Source organism: Cupressus sempervirens, chromosome 5 (genome assembly GCF_028749045.1).
Source record: "Cupressus sempervirens isolate cs-2001-9-10 chromosome 5, ASM2874904v1, whole genome shotgun sequence".
Taxonomy (NCBI): domain Eukaryota; kingdom Viridiplantae; phylum Streptophyta; class Pinopsida; order Cupressales; family Cupressaceae; genus Cupressus; species Cupressus sempervirens.
In genome coordinates this window covers 201,033,501-201,051,259 of record NC_143122.1, presented here as the reverse complement: position 1 = coordinate 201,051,259, position 17,759 = coordinate 201,033,501, and the positions used below count along the sequence as shown (strand labels likewise).

The window sequence follows — 17,759 nt, the reverse complement described above, 5'->3', positions numbered from 1 at the left end:
AAGAAAGCTTTTTCATTCCCTTAGGTCTCTGACCGAGTCTACCCATTCGCTTGATTCAATTCTCACAGAAATAACTCTATTGTCCATATTGGTGAGTTTCTCAGTAGGCATTTGAGTGGGAAGGAAAGGATTCTTTGACTGCCATTCCTTGTTTTCCAAAAATTTAAAGCCTCTCCTTTGCCTATTGATGATTTTGGAGTATCCCCATTTGTTTTTGCCATTGTTTGAGCTAGATTGAGCATTTCATGAAGAAAGCTTTTTCCCAAAAGTCTCTGATTGAGTCTACCCATATGCTTGATTCAATTCTTACAGAAATAACTCTGTTGTCCATAGTGGTGGGTTTCTCAATAGCCATCTGAGTGGGAAGGAAATGATTCTTTGGTCGCCATTTGTTGTTATTCAAATATTTAAAGCTGTTTCTCTGCCCGTTAATGATTTTGGAGTATCACCATTTATTTTTACCATCGTTTGAGCTAGATTTTGCGTTTCACTGCCCATCGTTTGAAGACAAACAACTCTTTCTTTTTGGATGCTCCCAAGCCTGCTTGGGGGGTGGCCAAGGGAGATGTTGGCTCTTTCTTCCACCACTGTGTCCTGCAGTCCGATCCTCGCGATAATCACTGACATCGTTCCTGTGAAAACTGTCACCTCCATCCTCTACAAACTCTAGCCCCCTGTGGTGCTTCATCTTTTTGACCCAGTCTCTCATTTACAATTTCTTGATGACACCTTTTAATGAGCGAAACAATTCTCAGAGAAGCTGGGATAAAAGTTTTTCTGATTTATTGCTAGAGTTGTAAGTAAATTAAATAGGTTAGTTCAAAGTGGATTAATTTTAGCAGATCCATAAAAGTTTGTCGAAAAGTTGCTTGCACCAAATATTGTGTTTGTTTATTAACTTTATTTGATCTATACTGTTGTTCATTATGGATGGCTAATATTCCTTGCATTCTTATTTGATTCAGGGTAATAAAAATTCGTCAAAATCATGAAGCAACACAGGAAGCAATATTGCTTGCATTGTGTTCCAGGAATTTCACCAGCAAAGTTATTGTCTTCAGGTATTTGTTATACAGTAGATTCGAATCCTTAGTGTTCATCAGCAAAATACTGTGTCAGTTGCATGTACATTTTTTATAATTTAGTTGTCACCTACAACACTTCCTTATTTAAGTATGCCCACCTATGTCTTGGATTTTATGGTAGTTACCTGGTTCAAGTTCCCTTCCTATTTCGTTAATGGAGAGCAGGAAATGACAATGATCTCATGTCAGGAAAATATATTGGGCTGTTAGGACAAGGCTAGCTTGAATATAAGGTTTTTTGGTTATTGTAATTCATTTCCTTAAGTGACTTATCTGTTGTTGTCAAAAGTACAAAAATCATATTAATGATGATGACATTTTGACAGTGGCACTAAGCAAGCAGCCCACCGATTGAAAATTTTATTTGGACTGTCTGGCTTGAAAGCTGCAGAGCTGCATGGGAATCTCACTCAGGCACAGAGGCTTGATGTAAAGTATTCCATCCTGAATTTCTGTTTTATATTACATTTATATTTGCAATGTTTATTATATTTAAGAACATTTTTGTCTTAGATACTCTGCAATCTTTTTATAAAACAAAATAAGACAAGTATATTGGCTATAGGTCATATCTAAAGAATGCATTCAATTAATCAAACATAGAGTAATCTTAAATGCTTGAAATTAAATTAGAGTAATCGAGAAATTGAGAAATGTTTGTCTGCAACCCTCTTTGTTTGAAAGGATTGTTGACCTATGTACTTGTTTCCATTAAACCTTTGAAATCCACTAGTTTCTCAAGGTCCCATTTCACACTGAAGTTTGCACAAGTCTGTCTACCATCACATGCAGAAACTGAACAAATTCTCGCTATTAATTTGCATGGGGTTCTTTCACATCTGCTTTCTTAAAGTTTCTTAAAGTGAAACTTGTCCCGGATAGTTTAGATCCCATTTTTTAGTTGTTCAATAATTGACAACTTATTCTAAGTTTTTGTATCTGCATAGTTGCAAGGAAACCATATACTACATCTCTTATTCTTACATTGACAATCTGCTGGTCAATCGTTCTACCTGCTCATTGTTAAGTTAATCCCATAAATACATGATAATATTTATGTATTTTATGGGATAGTCTTGGACAACACTTTTCTATCGATGTGACAATGCGCTATGTATACCAGTTGAGTTATGGCAGCATGCAAAATATAATGGCTTGGCTAGTATTTTTCAGCTACATGTTTGAATTTAAATTTTTAATTGATGTTCTTTCTTTTTCCATAACATCGCAGTCCTTCCTGTTTTTGAGTATCATCTCTATATGTTGTGTTTGGTAATTTCATTCTGGGGTTTATGTTTTTACGATTTCCCAATGACTTAACATTTATGTTATTTTAAATTTTAAGTGTTTGCAAGTATAACTAGCATAGACAAACGTGGGTCCATGATCTCATATAAAGAACATCTAGAACAACAGAAGGGTCATTTGACTCTGGTTTTAAAGAAAAACAGGTGCAAGCATACTTTTGGAAACAGATTGCATGGTCTTTCAAGCAAAGCAGATAAGGTCCATACAGAGTGAGAGGTTGCTGAAGAGTTCTTGTGCCCTAAAGAACCTTATATCCCCATAAAATGAAGATGGATCCAAGAAGTTTTTAAGAATTTTGAAGCAATAGGGTGTCATGTCAATTTTGAAATTTTCATAATGTAAAAAAATGATCACATTGAACCTTCAATCAACCAAAGATATCTAGAGCTGAATCTGGAAATCTTGTGGATGATTTTAATACCAATTCTACTCTAGTTTTTTCATTATCCTTTTTCTCTTTTGTGAATTTGAGGATTTATATGGGCATTTTTTTTAATTTTTTCAGTAGCAAGTGTTTTTTACTTGTTATTAATGATTAATCATAGTAACTGCAAGGAATTGATGAAACTTTTCCCGAATATGAGGTGAATTGATGAAACTTTTCCTGAATATGAGGTGTAGATGCCAGATCACCTAAGGCATACATGCCTACATTATATGAATTTTATCTTAGTTTTGAAGTAGAATCCACATCATCCTTAGTTTTTTATTGATACAAATTTTAGAAACACCAGTGCATAAGATCTATCAGCAAATATACTCCATTGTTTTAGTTTTTCTAATTTTCCTTTTTTCTCTTTGGTATTGTTAGTTACACATCTTTCTTCTTGCAGGGAGGAGGGTTTGTATTAGAATTTTGATTTCTTCATTTCAATAGTATTTGTTTAGTTTGTTATTGAGGATTTATTTTAATGATACACAAAAGAACTTGAAAATCTAGCCATGTATATACTGTTTGAAATCCAGACATTGGGCCTGTACTATATGGATTTAATCTTGGTTCTAGGGGTCAACTCCATTACAAAGTTTGTGGGATGATGTGTTTTTAAGTTTGAATTAGAATTCAATCATCATCCTTGTTTAGGTAATGATAGTTTTACTTTTTTTTGATACAGTTTTTGGAAATACATGTGTATGATTTTTTATGTCAATTACGGTTCATCATTGTTAGTTATTTTAATCCTTCATTTCTTCTCCATGGCACTTTTATAGGCATACTGATCAATCTGGAGAATCTTTGCACACGTAGTGTTCATCGTTGCTTTTGGAGAATAATTTGAGAGCTATGAAAATGGTTTTAGCTAAAACCACCTTGATGGCCTTTAATTCATTGGGACATGTATAATCTTGAGAATGATTGAAGGGCATTAGTAGGAAAGAGTGCTGTCCTCATATCTCTTGTTTGTAAACTGTTAGCAATGTTGTTGGTTGTCCCTCAATTTTAAGGGAATTAAATTGAGGTTGAGCTTGTCTATCTAATTGCTGGGCATGAAGATTGGTTTTAGCATTTTGATGTATGTATGTACGTATGTACTTGTGTGTGTGTGTGTAGGTATGTAAGTACGTACGTACGTATGTGTGTGTGTATGTGCGCGTGTGTATGTTTGTATGTATGTATATGTATGTATGTATATATGTGTATATGTCTGTATATGTATGAATGTGTGTGTGTCTATGTCTGTATATGTATGAATGTGTGTGTGTGTGTGTATGTATGTGTGTTTGTGTGTATGTATGTATGCCTATATGTGTGGATGTATGTGTGTTTGTGTGTATGTATGTATGCCTATATGTGTGGATGTATGTAGGTGTATATGTATATGTATGTATGTATATATGTGTGTATGTCTGTATATGTATGAATGTGTGTGTATGTACGTGTGTGTGTATGTATGTATGTGTGTATGAATGTGTGCATGTGTGTATGGATGTGTGTATGTATGTATGCCTGTATGTGTGTATGTATGTAGTTATGTATGTACGTATGTATGCATGTAGGTAAGTATGTGTGTGTCTATGTATGTACGTACATGTGTGTGTGTCTGTATGTATGTGTGTATGTGCATGTGCATGTGTATGTGTATGTGTGTATGTATGTGTGTGTGTGTATGTATGTAACCCCAATATTGGGGTACGTCGGAACGGGGGGACGAGTCTCTGGGACGGGGGAAAATGGGCCTCATTTTTGAGACGGTGGCAAGGGGAGGATGGGGCAAGGAGGGGTGTTCTATAGTATACATATAGAAATTGAAATGCTTATTAGAATGATGTTTTAGTAGAACATTCCAAATTAAAATACTTGAACATAGCAAAATTGCAACATGAACTAGAACCATTGAACATTCAACATAGTAACATATTACATACTCGATAGTAACATTAAAAAATCAAAACTCAAATAGAAATCCAAGTCCCCATTCCAGCAGCAGCATGGTTGTGGAATGGCGGAGGTGTGGGTACTTGGGTACGTGAGAACTTGGTGCAAGGACGTCTTGGGGATGGGTACTCCAAGGTTTGGGAAGGGGGTGCGAGTCCCCATGTAACACTTTTTAAATTTTTTTGTGTTGGTTACTCTAATTCAAATTCCTTTGAGATCCTCTTAGAATTTATTCTTCCAAGCGTTAATGGTTCTGTTTATTTTTTGCCAAGGGTGATGGCAGAAACTAGCCTGCAAGTAAAGGTTGGTTTGGGGAAATTTTCTTTATACCCAACAAGCTACTGATTTGTTGCTCCAGAAATAGATCTGTATTGTGTTATTCCATTTGATCAGTTGACATTGTTATCAATGTAAGACCTGGAATGTAATTGATTATTGTTTCTAATGTTGCCCTAATGTTCAATCTTCAGTTAGTTTTTGCCATCTAAAACTGATGAAGAGTCTTAATATGCATCATGGTTTTGCTTAGGCGTTTCTGTCGAATAACCATCTGAACAAGACCTTGTATATATATAGGATGGATGCACTTTTGACAATACTATGGAATAATTGAACTCTCCCACCTAATTACAGAATACATAAAAAATTCCTGACTTTGAATTCACAGTAAACACCAATTCGAACGGAAACTGAAGTAACTAATAATAAAACCATTAGCAGAACAGCTTATGTGATTTGACCTTGATGTCTCATTTTGTTTTCTCCTCTCACTTGAAATTACCTCTGTAGTGATGAATCATAACTTACACCACTACTGAACTATCATCCACTATGTCTATTACTGAGTGTGGTTACATTTTTTGCCATTTCTTAGCCCTAACTTACAAACTTGTAATTGTTTGTTTGATGTTCATACCAACATATATCTACCTTGATATTTGAAAGCATTTTTTAGAGAGTTTTTACTTTGTAATTCAATTCCATGTTTGTGTTTGTATTTCTATTTTGATATCTTATTTTGTATAGAGATCTAGAAATGTGCTTGTGTGTGCACAAGTGTATCAGTTTCCAAATTCTCATTTTGATCATGATTGTATAAATTTTATTTTTAATAATCAAGCCTGTATAGAATGATACCGTACGAGATTATTTAGCAATACTTTTTATATGTTATAAATATGGATAGTTGTTTATAGCTTTGTTGATTGACAAGGTTAGCTTTCTTCCGCCGTATCTACATTCAAAATAGGTTAACTGGTAGATAATTCGTTTTTGGTGTTCTAACTAAAGCAAGTGTATTTCACTCTCATTCTTCAGGCTTTAGACCTATTCAGGAGGCAAGAAGTTGATTTTCTTATTGCAACTGATGTTGCAGCTCGAGTAAGTGCAGTTTTTTATAATATGCTTCTTGTGCTGGTATCATCAAATATGCTCAAAAGATTGCAAAAATACATTCTGAAGCATTTTCTGTCTATGCTATGCTTTTTCGTTCAATTTTTCATTTAATACATTTTCAATGCAGGGCTTGGATATAATTGGTGTTGAGACAGTTATTAACTTTGCCTGTCCTCGTGATATCAAAAGGTGAGAACTTGTAAGCCTTCAATTTTTTTGTGTAATTCTTATAATTGATATTAAAAAATAGTTTCTCATGGGAATGCATTTCTAGATTTTAGAAAGAATTCAATGTACAGATTTTAAAATCGAGAAAACTCTCAAAAAATAGAGAAACACTCAAGGTTAGGCATGGGGATGCATCCCTAGCCTTGAAACGAGTTCTCTATTTCTAATGGTGTTTCCAGAACAGTGGGATTGAAGGGGATTTCGCTTGGCCATCTGCAACACCATTGTGCTTCATGTCATTTTTATACTTATAATCCCCCTTTATGAGTAAAAAATTGTAATTGAACTCCTCATCTATATGGAACATCTATGTTTCATGTGTGGGTATGTTGATACTTTTTTTTTGTCTTTCAGTTATGTTCATAGAGTTGGTCGAACAGCAAGAGCTGGCAGGAAAGGTTATGCCATCACATTTATCACTGAACGAGATCGCAGATTGCTCAAGGAGATGGTTAGTTTTTTCTTATCCACATCGTTGCAAGGAAGTATGTCTTATTTGAAAATATTTAACATTTTATAGAATTGATTTATTGATCGATGAGGATTTTATTTCCATTCTGCCTGAAATATCTGACCAAATTTTGGACTTTTGTTTCTCCATGACCGATAGAAAATATTTTATTTGAAATTGGTTCTTAGCCAGTTTAAATCCTTTTTAAAAGCATTACCGTTCTTTATAGAGAAGGTTAAAAATCAAATGATTGGATTTGAATAAATTCCAAATAAATTTTGTTGTGTCAGTACACACCAAGAGATAATTAAATTGAATGGAATTATACAAACGGATCACTAATCTAGAGCTTCTCAATGTGTTTGAGATTAGCCTAAGTTTCATTTTATATATGTTGACTGCATAAGTGTGTGAGAAGGGTGGTGATGGGTTAGGTAAAACTTGATAATATATTTAATTGAATGACAAAATATTTAAATCAAGAAGTTAAATGATAATTTTTTTTGGATTGGTAGTGGGCCAAAGCCTAGATTAATTATTATTATGTGTTAAGCTTGAATAGACTTGAACCCAAGACCTCTTAGATGAGAGGCTCTCAAGTTCCCATTGTGTTCTAAGCTCTTGCCTAAATGATAAGGAAATATTGAGACAATGTAATATTACAGAGAATATTCAGATTTATGTGGGGAAAACCTAAGTTGCCGGTTTAGGTTCGGGTGTGGGCTCCAAATTTGTTTTATTTTTTTTCTTAGGTTCAGGTTTGTTTTGAGTTCGTCTATACAAGAATATGTATGTATGTATGTATGTGTGTATGTATGTGTGTATGTGTATATGTATGTATGTATGTATGTACAACACTTTCACAAATGCACAAATAACAAAAAAAATACCTTTTTGGTTTTTTAGTGCTCACTTTTAGGGTTGGAGAGTTGAATAAACCTAATTTTGCAAAAATATTTTTTTTTTGAAAAAGACAAAAAGCATTTTTGGACCAAATTTGCTCAAAATCCTGCAAAATTCTGTCCAGGTTCCTTTGTTGGAAGCAAAAGTTGTCCAGAATTCATCTAAATTCTGATTGGGCTCCTTTGTGAGAATTCCCAAAGAATTTTGGTCTTTGTGGCAAAATTTTAACCGAATCTGACTAGGAGCAGATTTTGGAGCAAACTGAATTTCAAATTCCTAGGCATGAGCGAATCTGGTAATGTAGGGGAGAACCATTACTGGTAAAAAACCCTACAAAATAACATCATATATTTAGGAACACTTATAAAGAGTTATGTTAAAACATAGATTAAACTTGGTTATATACTTTTTCACGCTTCAAAAGGCATAAAATATCTTTTGGGTGCATGGCAACTGTTAATAACTGCTGACTAACGATTATGGAGGACTAATTACTTATTACAATCTAACATCCCCCCACTAAAAAGAAAAAACAAAAAATGAAAAGCAAAAGAAAGCTGTCTTCCAAGCGACATCTAGTGAAATCACGGAATGCACACACATAGTTACGTGCATACATTTTCGCAGAATTATAAACATTATCTTTATGTTTTTTCAATTTTCATTATTTCCTCATGGTTGACTAGTAGAATGTTTCCTTGCCAAGGAGAAGATGCAGGTTTGATTCCCTCTACCAATTCTTTTTGGGCTCTCTCGATTCCATTAAGTCGTCCTTATAATTTTTATTTTAACACCTATATCGACCTACACACATACATATACATATACATATACATATATGTATACATATACATATGTCGGCGTGTGTATTATTTAAAAAAAAACTACTTAGAAGATATCATCCACAAAGGATTGCATCTCAAAATTTCTCCCTCTGAACATCGATCCTTGGAAGTCAGGTCCTCTAGTTACTTCCTCATAAATTCTCTTTACCCAGGGATGCCTGTCAAACTCACTCTGAATCTAATTTTCTGATTTCGTGGTGATAAGTCATCACTTCCTCATGATATACGTAGGAGTACGCCCATCAACATTGTGTAGTCATCCACATGTATTTTTAGACTCCCTCTATCAATCTTCTAAGCTCTTGCGTTGCCTTTAAAGAAGTGTCATACTCCCTCTTAATGTAAAAGAATTTGATAATCTCAATCATCAAAGATGAGAGCCTTATTTTATCCATCTTGATCATCAGGTTCTTTGGAGCTACTATCATTAGGTTGAGTTTGCACAATATCTGGTAGCATGTTTAAAGTACTAACTTTCTTTTCCTGTAAGAACATCCTCAAAAGGAAAAGATCAAGGCAAATAACCTCTATAGTATGTATAGAAATTACAAATAAGAGAGATAAATGTCAAAAATAAGAATACTTATCTGCATATGAAGATTCAAAATTTTCTTCTTAAATCATTTGAAAATGGAACATCTCCCCTCTAAAAGTGGGAATGGAACATTGACTAGTGTTTCCCCACAATGTAAAATTTCCACTTATTCTTTGAACAATTTTGTATCAAATATGATAACTCCTTTCTAAGTTCGAACTTGCTCCTTTTATCCATTGAAGGTCCAAACATTCATTTAGCTTAATAGTAGAAGCGAACACAAACTCGTCCACAATACGCCAATATCTTAATTGACTATGATTGTGCCACTTGAATGACTCTACAATTCATACGTCAAGTTTCATTTATCAAAGAGAGACTCGTAGATGGTTCAATTAAAGTCACCACTTTCTTATGATGTACACAAGGGGTAGGCCCATTCACATAGTTGCATGAATTACAGTCCTCTTGACTGGTACAATCTATCGATCATTGAAGATTCCATCACAACATTGGTTTATTTGCTTTGTATCAATATGATCGATATCACTTAAGGTTGATGAAACTGTATCCTCTATCTGCTCCCTCTGATGGATGTGTCAGAATCCCTAGTTGTAGTCTTGCAAAAAATGCATGCATCTGTTGTACATAAATACGATGGTATTCCACACTCTTTGATGAGGAAACTCCTTACTTTATGATGGAAGTCATTTTCAACTGTTGCATCATCTATATCCAGTATTCTAATCCAACATTGTTTTCTAATCCAACATTCTATTATAATTGACATCCACATTTTTATAACATCTTATGATAATCCATTTCCAATAATCTTGACATCAAATTCACATCGAGATGCTTTTGAAATGGCCAAAACATTTTGAGAGGACTATTCACATTGCTAGTCAAAAAATATGATTTCTATTTCACTTTGGTGAATGCCTATATGTTTTGTTTTTTGAAGGCTTCCTCTTTGCACATGGGCGGCCTAAGAGTTTCAAAAGTAATTTTAACAAGTTGAATTAGTTGTAACAATCACATTCATAGAAGCCATATTTGTTCAAGGGATTGTGTCAAATAGTTAATGTGTTGCCTTATTGCTTCCATATTTAGTATACGTGTTTATAGGTGCTTCACCAACCATATACATTTAATGATAATAAACCATAGATAACACCGCAATTCTTAGACATATTTTGCCAACTTTGGTTCCACATTTTTATGTGTGTATCCACAATCATTTTCAACTTATAATTTTTGATAGAAACCTGACTTTACGTGCTTTGATGAATGCTCAAATCCCATTTTATAGGTCCCATGAATGATGGATAAGGCTGTAGAATGTCTCTTTGCATCATTAGGTTTGTGATTTGGGCGTATGGTTGAATTCATCGACTTCTTGATCCTTCATGCGAACTTACCTTTGAATCTTTAAATATATATTACACAGTCATCAAGCATAGATCGTCGTTGCTATTCATTAAATCAAATTGATCAAAGAACAATATGACATACTTGTATTAGTCGAGGTAATGATCGACTGTGTTGGGGACATTGAGCTTGCTAAGTATGAAGGTTTGATGGATTGTAGTGCATTGCCTTTGATTTTTCAAGTGTTTTGAGATGAGTAAAATATGAACGTGGGTCAAGGATTGTGTTTAAAAATTTGCAAACAATATCACAATTGTTTAGTCTATTGTGAGTGAGAGTAACAACATATCTGCCACTGGGAAGTCAACATTGGGTTGATGTCGAGCGCAATAGATAATCTCCTGGGTTCATACAACAAGTCAGTCTAGGAGCCTGCAACTATTTGTGCAAACTAAGGGATTGATGTTGAGGTCTAGCATTATGTGACTGCTTGCAGAGAGAGTTAGGCGAGTTTAGTAATTCCTTGAAACTTTCCAGAGGCTCGTATAATTCCATTGCAGTTCGTACTACATTTGGACATCTCAAGATTGGACTCAGCATTTTGCATTTTTCGCTGCATTGCTCATCATTGATAGGTTTCCTCCGTGTGATATTGTTGAGCCAGAGTAAGACATCTCGAGACACTCATTGTAGGCTCTGCGATCCTTAAAATATTGTTTCCTTTAAGAACATAAGTAACAGGCAGTGATCCTATCCCAATACATGCTTGTTGCATTAGATTACGTGCTAGGAGGGTCAACCATATTATCACATCTAATCCAAGTCCATGATTTTATTCTTTTAAACCACCAGCAGTATGTAAAGATGTATAAATAATTTGTTCCTAAGACTATATGTTCTTCTTTAATGCTTCGTCTAAGATAATTATTCCACTGCAGACAATGGCTTTATCAGATCGAAAGCCATGGAAGAGAGATTATCAAATTTTTTTGTTAGCTGCTTCTGTGTACACCAACTGGGTTACCATCTTCTATGAATCTTGAGGTTGGCAATTTTAATGAGTCCTAAACTTTAAACAAGTCTCAAACTTTGATTTTCTCTTATATATTTATTTCATTACATAAGTAGTCTAGCTTTGATACCATGTTAAGTAACTTAGATCGTGTATAATATAACTAACCATATATATATATATATATATATATATATGAAGGAATATTTAAATTATCATCAATAATGAAACTCATGGTCATATCAATCTGGCTATAACTACAAACTTAACACGCATAACCACAAGCTTACGTCTCAAGTACTCAAATGTGTCCTTAGCCAAAGGTTTTATGAATATATTTGCTATCTGCTCCTTTGTGCTAACATATTCCAATATGATCTCTTTTTCTGCTACCTTTTATCTCAAAAAGTGATAATTGATATATGCTTTGTCTTTGAATGTAACATTGGATTCTTTGACATACTCACTGTACTTCTGTTATCGCAATGTTTAATAACAAGCTCAATAAATTCTATTCCAATATCTTTCAGCATCTGCTTCATCCTAGTAATCTGATTATAGTTTTTTTCTACTGCTACATACTTTGCTTTTGCTGTACTTTGTGAAATGCAATCTCGTTTCTTGCTCAACCAAGAAACCAATCTTCCTCCTAAGAAGAATGCTCCACCATTGGTGCTCTTTGTGTCATCTAGACTTCTTGCCCAATTTGCATCAGTGTACGCACACAATGTGAAATCTTGTAATCTGTCATACCATAAACCATAATCAGGTGTTCCTTTCAAGTTTTCGAAAATTCTTTTTACTGCTGCAAGGTGTGTTTCTTTAGGATCTGCCAGAAATCTTGCCACAATTCCAATTATATTAGCTATATCAGCTCTAATATGTGTCAAATACTGCAATCCACCAATCATAGATTTGTACTTTGTTTGCTCTGTACTACGAGATTCATTTTTGCTAGATAACTTACAAGAAGTTACCGTAGGTGCTCCTATAGGTTTACAATTTTCCAAACCAAATTTCTTCAACAAGTCTTAAGATACTTAGCTTGCGATATGAAGATGCCATCTTTGTTTTGTACAGTCTGCAATTCCAAGAAGAATTTCATTTCTCCAATCATACTCATCTCACATTCTTTCCTCATTTCTTTTGAAAATGTCTTGCAAGCTTCATTATTACCTCCAAAAATAATGTCATCCACATATGCTACAACAATCATTAAATCATCTTCATTCTTTCTCAAATATAGATTATTGTCAAATATAGATCTGTACTTTGTCTGCTCCGTACTAGGGGATTCATCTTTGCTAGCTAACTTACAACCAGTTACCATAGGTGTTCCATAAGGTTTACAATTTTCCAAACCAAATTTTTTCAACAAGTCTCTAAAATACTTAGCTTGTGATATGAAAATGCCATCTTTGTTCTGTACAATCTGCAATCCCAAGAAGGATTTCATTTCTCCAATCATACTCATCTCAATTTTTTTCTTCATTTCCTCGGAAAATATCTTGCTAGCTTCATCATTACCTCCAAGAATAATGTCATCCACAAATACTACAACAATCATTAAACCATCTTCATTCTTTCTCAAATATAGATTTTTGTCAACATTACCTTTCACAAATTGCAAATTTCACAAATTTTTATTCAATCTTGCATACCAAGCTCTAGGTGCTTGTTTCAGTCCATATAATGCTTTCTTTAATCTGCAAACCATATCCTTTTCATTTGTCAAAGGAAAACCATCAGGGTGTTCAATATATACCTCTTATTCGAGTTCTCCATTCAAAAAAGTTGATTTGACATCCATTTGATAAACTTTGAAGATCTTGTTAGCTGCATATGGCAAAAACATTGTCACTGCTTATAATCTAGCAACAGGTGCAAATGTTTCTTCAAATCAATTCCTTCTTGTTGTGAATATCCCTTACAAACCAATCTTGCTTTCTTTCTCACAACTTCACCTTGTTCATTCACCATGTGTTTGAATACCCATTTTGTTCCAATAATATTCTTATCTTTAGGTCTAGGAACCTATTCGCAAGTCTCACTCTTTTCAATCTATTCTAATTCTTCTTCCATAGCTTCAATTCACTAGTCATCTTTAGAAGCTTCATCAACATTCTTAGGCTCAACTTGAGAAATTAAACACAATTCTTTACTAACTTTGTTCCTTATCATAATTCCTTTGTTCACACTTCCAATGATTTGTTCTGTAGGGTGATTCTTTGCCACATTTCTGTTAGGTGTTACTTTTTCAATCTTGATTTTTGCTCTAGTTGTAGATCTTGGTTCTTGTTCATCGCTTTGAAGTTTAGTTTGCAAATCAGTGTCAGTTTCATAAACCAATTCTTTCTCAACATTTTTATTGTTAGTCCTTTGATTAGCCTCTCCATTAGAATCGTAAAATGTATTCTTTCTTGTATTTTGAACTTTTCATTAGCTTTCACATTAGCACTTTCAATAACAGTCTTCAATCTTTGATTAAATCATTTGCATGCTTTACTTTTCAATGAATATCCAAGAAACATTCCTTAATCACTTTTAGAATCAAACTTTCCAATGTCATCATGTCTCTTGATGTAGCATTTACTTCCAAAGATTGTAAAGTATTTCACAGAAGGTGCATGTCCAAACCAAAGTTAATAAGGTGTCTTACCAATGCCTTGTCTAATCTGAACTCTGTTCATAGTGTATACTGTTGTGTTCATTGCTTCTCTCCGAAAGATATGTGATACGTTGTTTTCAAACATCATTGCTTTAGCTGCTTCTGTCACTGATCTGTTCCTTCTTTCTATGATCCATTCTGCTGCAAAGTTTTAGGGGCTGAAAGCTCTCTCTTTATATGATTATCCTCACAAAAGTTGTAAAATTAATTTGAAATAAATTATCCTCTGTCAGATCTCAAGCATTTAATCTTCAAGCGAGAATCATTCTCAACTCTATTTTTAAATACCTCGAATTTCTCAAAAGCTTCAAATTTATCCTTAGATCTCAAGTATTTAATCTTCAAATCAGATTCATTCTCAACTTTATTTTTAAATATCTTGAATTTCTCAAAAGCTTCAAATTTATCTCTAAGAAATGCAACTCGCATCATTCTAGTGAAATCATCAATCAGAAATATAAAATACCTTTCACCATAAGCTCTTGTTCTTGTAGGACCACTTAGATATCTATGCACAATTTCCAACTTTGCTGAAGTAGTAAATGTCTTGCTTGGAAATGAACTTTTCTCTTGTTTTACTGTTACACATTCTTTGCAAATTATGTTAGTAGGTTTCACAATTTTAGGCAAATCTATAATTGCAAATGTAGTATTGACCTTCACAATGTTATCAAAGTTGATATCACAAAATCTCTTATGCCATAACCAACTGTCATCCACTTTAGCAGCTAAACATATCATTTCAGTAGGATTTAATTGAAATACATTACCTTTTGTCCTTGTACCAGTACCTATCAATGTACCATATTTAATATTTATCCTTGATAATGCAAGTCTTCTCTGTAAACTACAACTTATATCCCTTGTCAGCAAGCTGCCCAACATTTAAAAGATTATGTTTCAAACCATCTACAAAGTAAACATCCTCAGCGATAGTCTTTCCATCAAGTGTAATAGTTCCTTTTGCTTTTATGTGACATGCTGCATCATTTCCAACTCTAATTATTCCTCCATCATAACTACTGAATTCAACAAATTTATTTATATCTTCAATCACATGATGAGAACAATCACTAGCTATAATTCAAATAGACTTTTTCCTTTCAATTTGTGATACTAATGCTTTTTCTTCTTTTATTTCTTCCTTAGTAGCAACAAATCCAATTACATCATTGTCATTATCACTATCATCTAGGAAATTTACCATTTTAAAATCAACTTGACCATCCTCATCAACATAGAAGCAATTCTTAGGTATTCTTGAGTTGTAGGGCTTTCTAGGTTGAAACTTCTTTTCTCTTTTGAATATAGGTCTATTCTTTTGTACGCTTAAAGTTGTTTCTAGTCTAGGCTGTTCTTCATTTTGTCTCATCCACAATTCAGATGATTGCAATCTTGCAAGAAGAGTTCCTTTTAAAGTTAGGTGCACAGGGAATAACTTGTTCAATCATCTGTGCCCTCTAATGATAAGAAAGTGTCAAAGTCTTCAGAATTTTCCACACAATCTCATCTTTTGTCTTAGATCCACCAAAACTTCCAAATCCAACAACAGTATCTGATATTCTACCGAAATAGCCTCTTATAGTTTCATCTTTCTACATCTTAGCATCTTGAAACATACATATCCAACTCTGTAATCTAGCTTTCTTAGCATGATCCATAGTTGGCATAATTGTAGAGTGATCTATGATTAGTTAGAAATTGCCAAGTATTTTTGCACGGCGATTTTTTCCGCCAAAAAGTTGCCATTTCAAAAGCTCGGTAGTTTGAAAAAACTTGCCTATTAATGATTAAGTTTAACGACGTGCCTTGCGTGCATAGGCCAGGGATATAGGCTAAAATATTAGATTTTTTCTTCACCAATTTTCATTTGTGTGTTTTAATTTAATTTTAGTGGTTTTTTAGGTTCCTAATTTCTCTCGTGTTTTTTTTTTTTGAAAAACTAGCCACTTTTTTCCCGAATAAATTTTTTGGGGCTTGGTGAGTTGTTGCCGAGTGAGATTTTTATAACTATGACATGATAATCACCTTCAAATATTTTTAGTAAAGCAATCCAAATTTCATGTGCAAGTCTTAAAGATTTTACCTCTCCATATTTTTTTTGAGGAAGAGCTGATAATAGTGCTTCTCTAGCAAGCATATTCTACATGAATAGATATTTTTCATCTTGTTCACAGGAATCAAGCTTCTTTTATCACCTCCTCATTCAGTGTAACTAGCTATTATTTTGGACCCCATGCATCACAAGTGAGTCTTCATCTTTTTCTTCCAACTGTCATAATTGATTCCATCAAACTTTGAACTTTCTTTTCTAAAATAAAAAGCCATGGATCTCCTCAAGCTGTTAAAGTTTTTCTTCAAGAACTTGACTTTGATACCAATTGTTAGAAAGTAAAGTCCACCAAGATAACTGAGAGAGGGGTGGGTGGTGAATCAGCTATGTAATTAGAACATTCTCAATCACTATTAGTTTTGAAACATGTAAACAATAGATGCAACAACCATAGAAAGATAACTATGCACAATAACAACATATATGTTAGCTAGGGTTACCCTTGATCAAAGGGAGAACCTTGGTGGGACTGACGCCCACAAGATGATGTACTAATATAAAAGTTCCTTGTGAAAGGATGGACTTTGTTAGGAGCAAATGAAATACAATCAATACATATGAGTCTCTATTAGGAGACTTTGAATCCTTGTTAGGAGATTCCAACCCTGTTAGGAGCTTTACTGCCCTGTTAGGATCAAATACAAATTCACATAACTAATAAAAATTATCTCACTGATGATTACAACCAAGGAAACAAAAATTCCTTTATATTAAATCCTAAAACGTGTATTAAGTCGGCCTTGAGGCTTTCCAAATTTATAATAATAATATAGGACATCCTTAAGATATTACATTACATGTTAGCAAAAATTGGCTCACATAAAACATCTTTGGAACAGTCTTCACTGAACCTTACAGAATGAACATCTGTTTTTGCCATCTCAAACATAGCATCTTCAACATGTCTTTGGCCTTCCTTTAAGCTCTCTTAACTAGATTACATCTCCGTTAAAAGATATGATCAATTTACCAATAACTGCTTTCCATAAAGTATCTCTAGAAGCTACCATCAGAAAACTTTGCATAACTCTGTCATATCTTCATATTGCCTTTTGCGCAATTAACTGTAGTATCCCCAAACATTATTGAATATGTTCCCAACTACGCATAACCAAACTCATTGACCGTTGACCACGTAAAACAATTCTTCCTCTGTAGCTCTGGTAATCATCACAAAATAAGGTATATGTTGACATCAATGACAAACACTGTCATGAATGCAACGCATAAGGTCTAAACCATGTCTCTAGCACTACTATGATACTCCTCCACATAAATACCATTAGCATTCATGCTAACATGTGCTTGTTGGGCTAGTTGTTCTTAGAACTTTTGGATATGATCAGCTATCTCAGCTCGTACTGCTTGCACCATCCAAAGGGTCTCAATCTTTTTGTCTGTGGCCTTGTTAGTAAAGACAATTGGATGGTCCAACCTTTAGATTAGATCTTTGAAGGAGGTCTCCATT

At 33.9% G+C, this 17,759-nt stretch overlaps 1 protein-coding gene across 2 annotated transcripts in view; it reads left to right on the top strand.

The window, feature by feature from the left end:
• LOC149555106 (DEA(D/H)-box RNA helicase family protein) overlaps window positions 1–17,759 on the top strand; it is a 144,845-nt gene that overhangs the window by 106,910 nt on the left and 20,176 nt on the right. For both annotated transcript variants that reach the window (XM_089829110.1, XM_089829109.1), the window contains exons 8-12: window positions 966–1,061; window positions 1,412–1,514; window positions 6,088–6,150; window positions 6,293–6,354; window positions 6,748–6,844. In XM_089829110.1, the coding sequence (XP_089685236.1) occupies window positions 966–1,061; window positions 1,412–1,514; window positions 6,088–6,150; window positions 6,293–6,354; window positions 6,748–6,844 (421 nt within the window). The remainder of the gene's footprint in view (window positions 1–965; window positions 1,062–1,411; window positions 1,515–6,087; window positions 6,151–6,292; window positions 6,355–6,747; window positions 6,845–17,759) is intronic.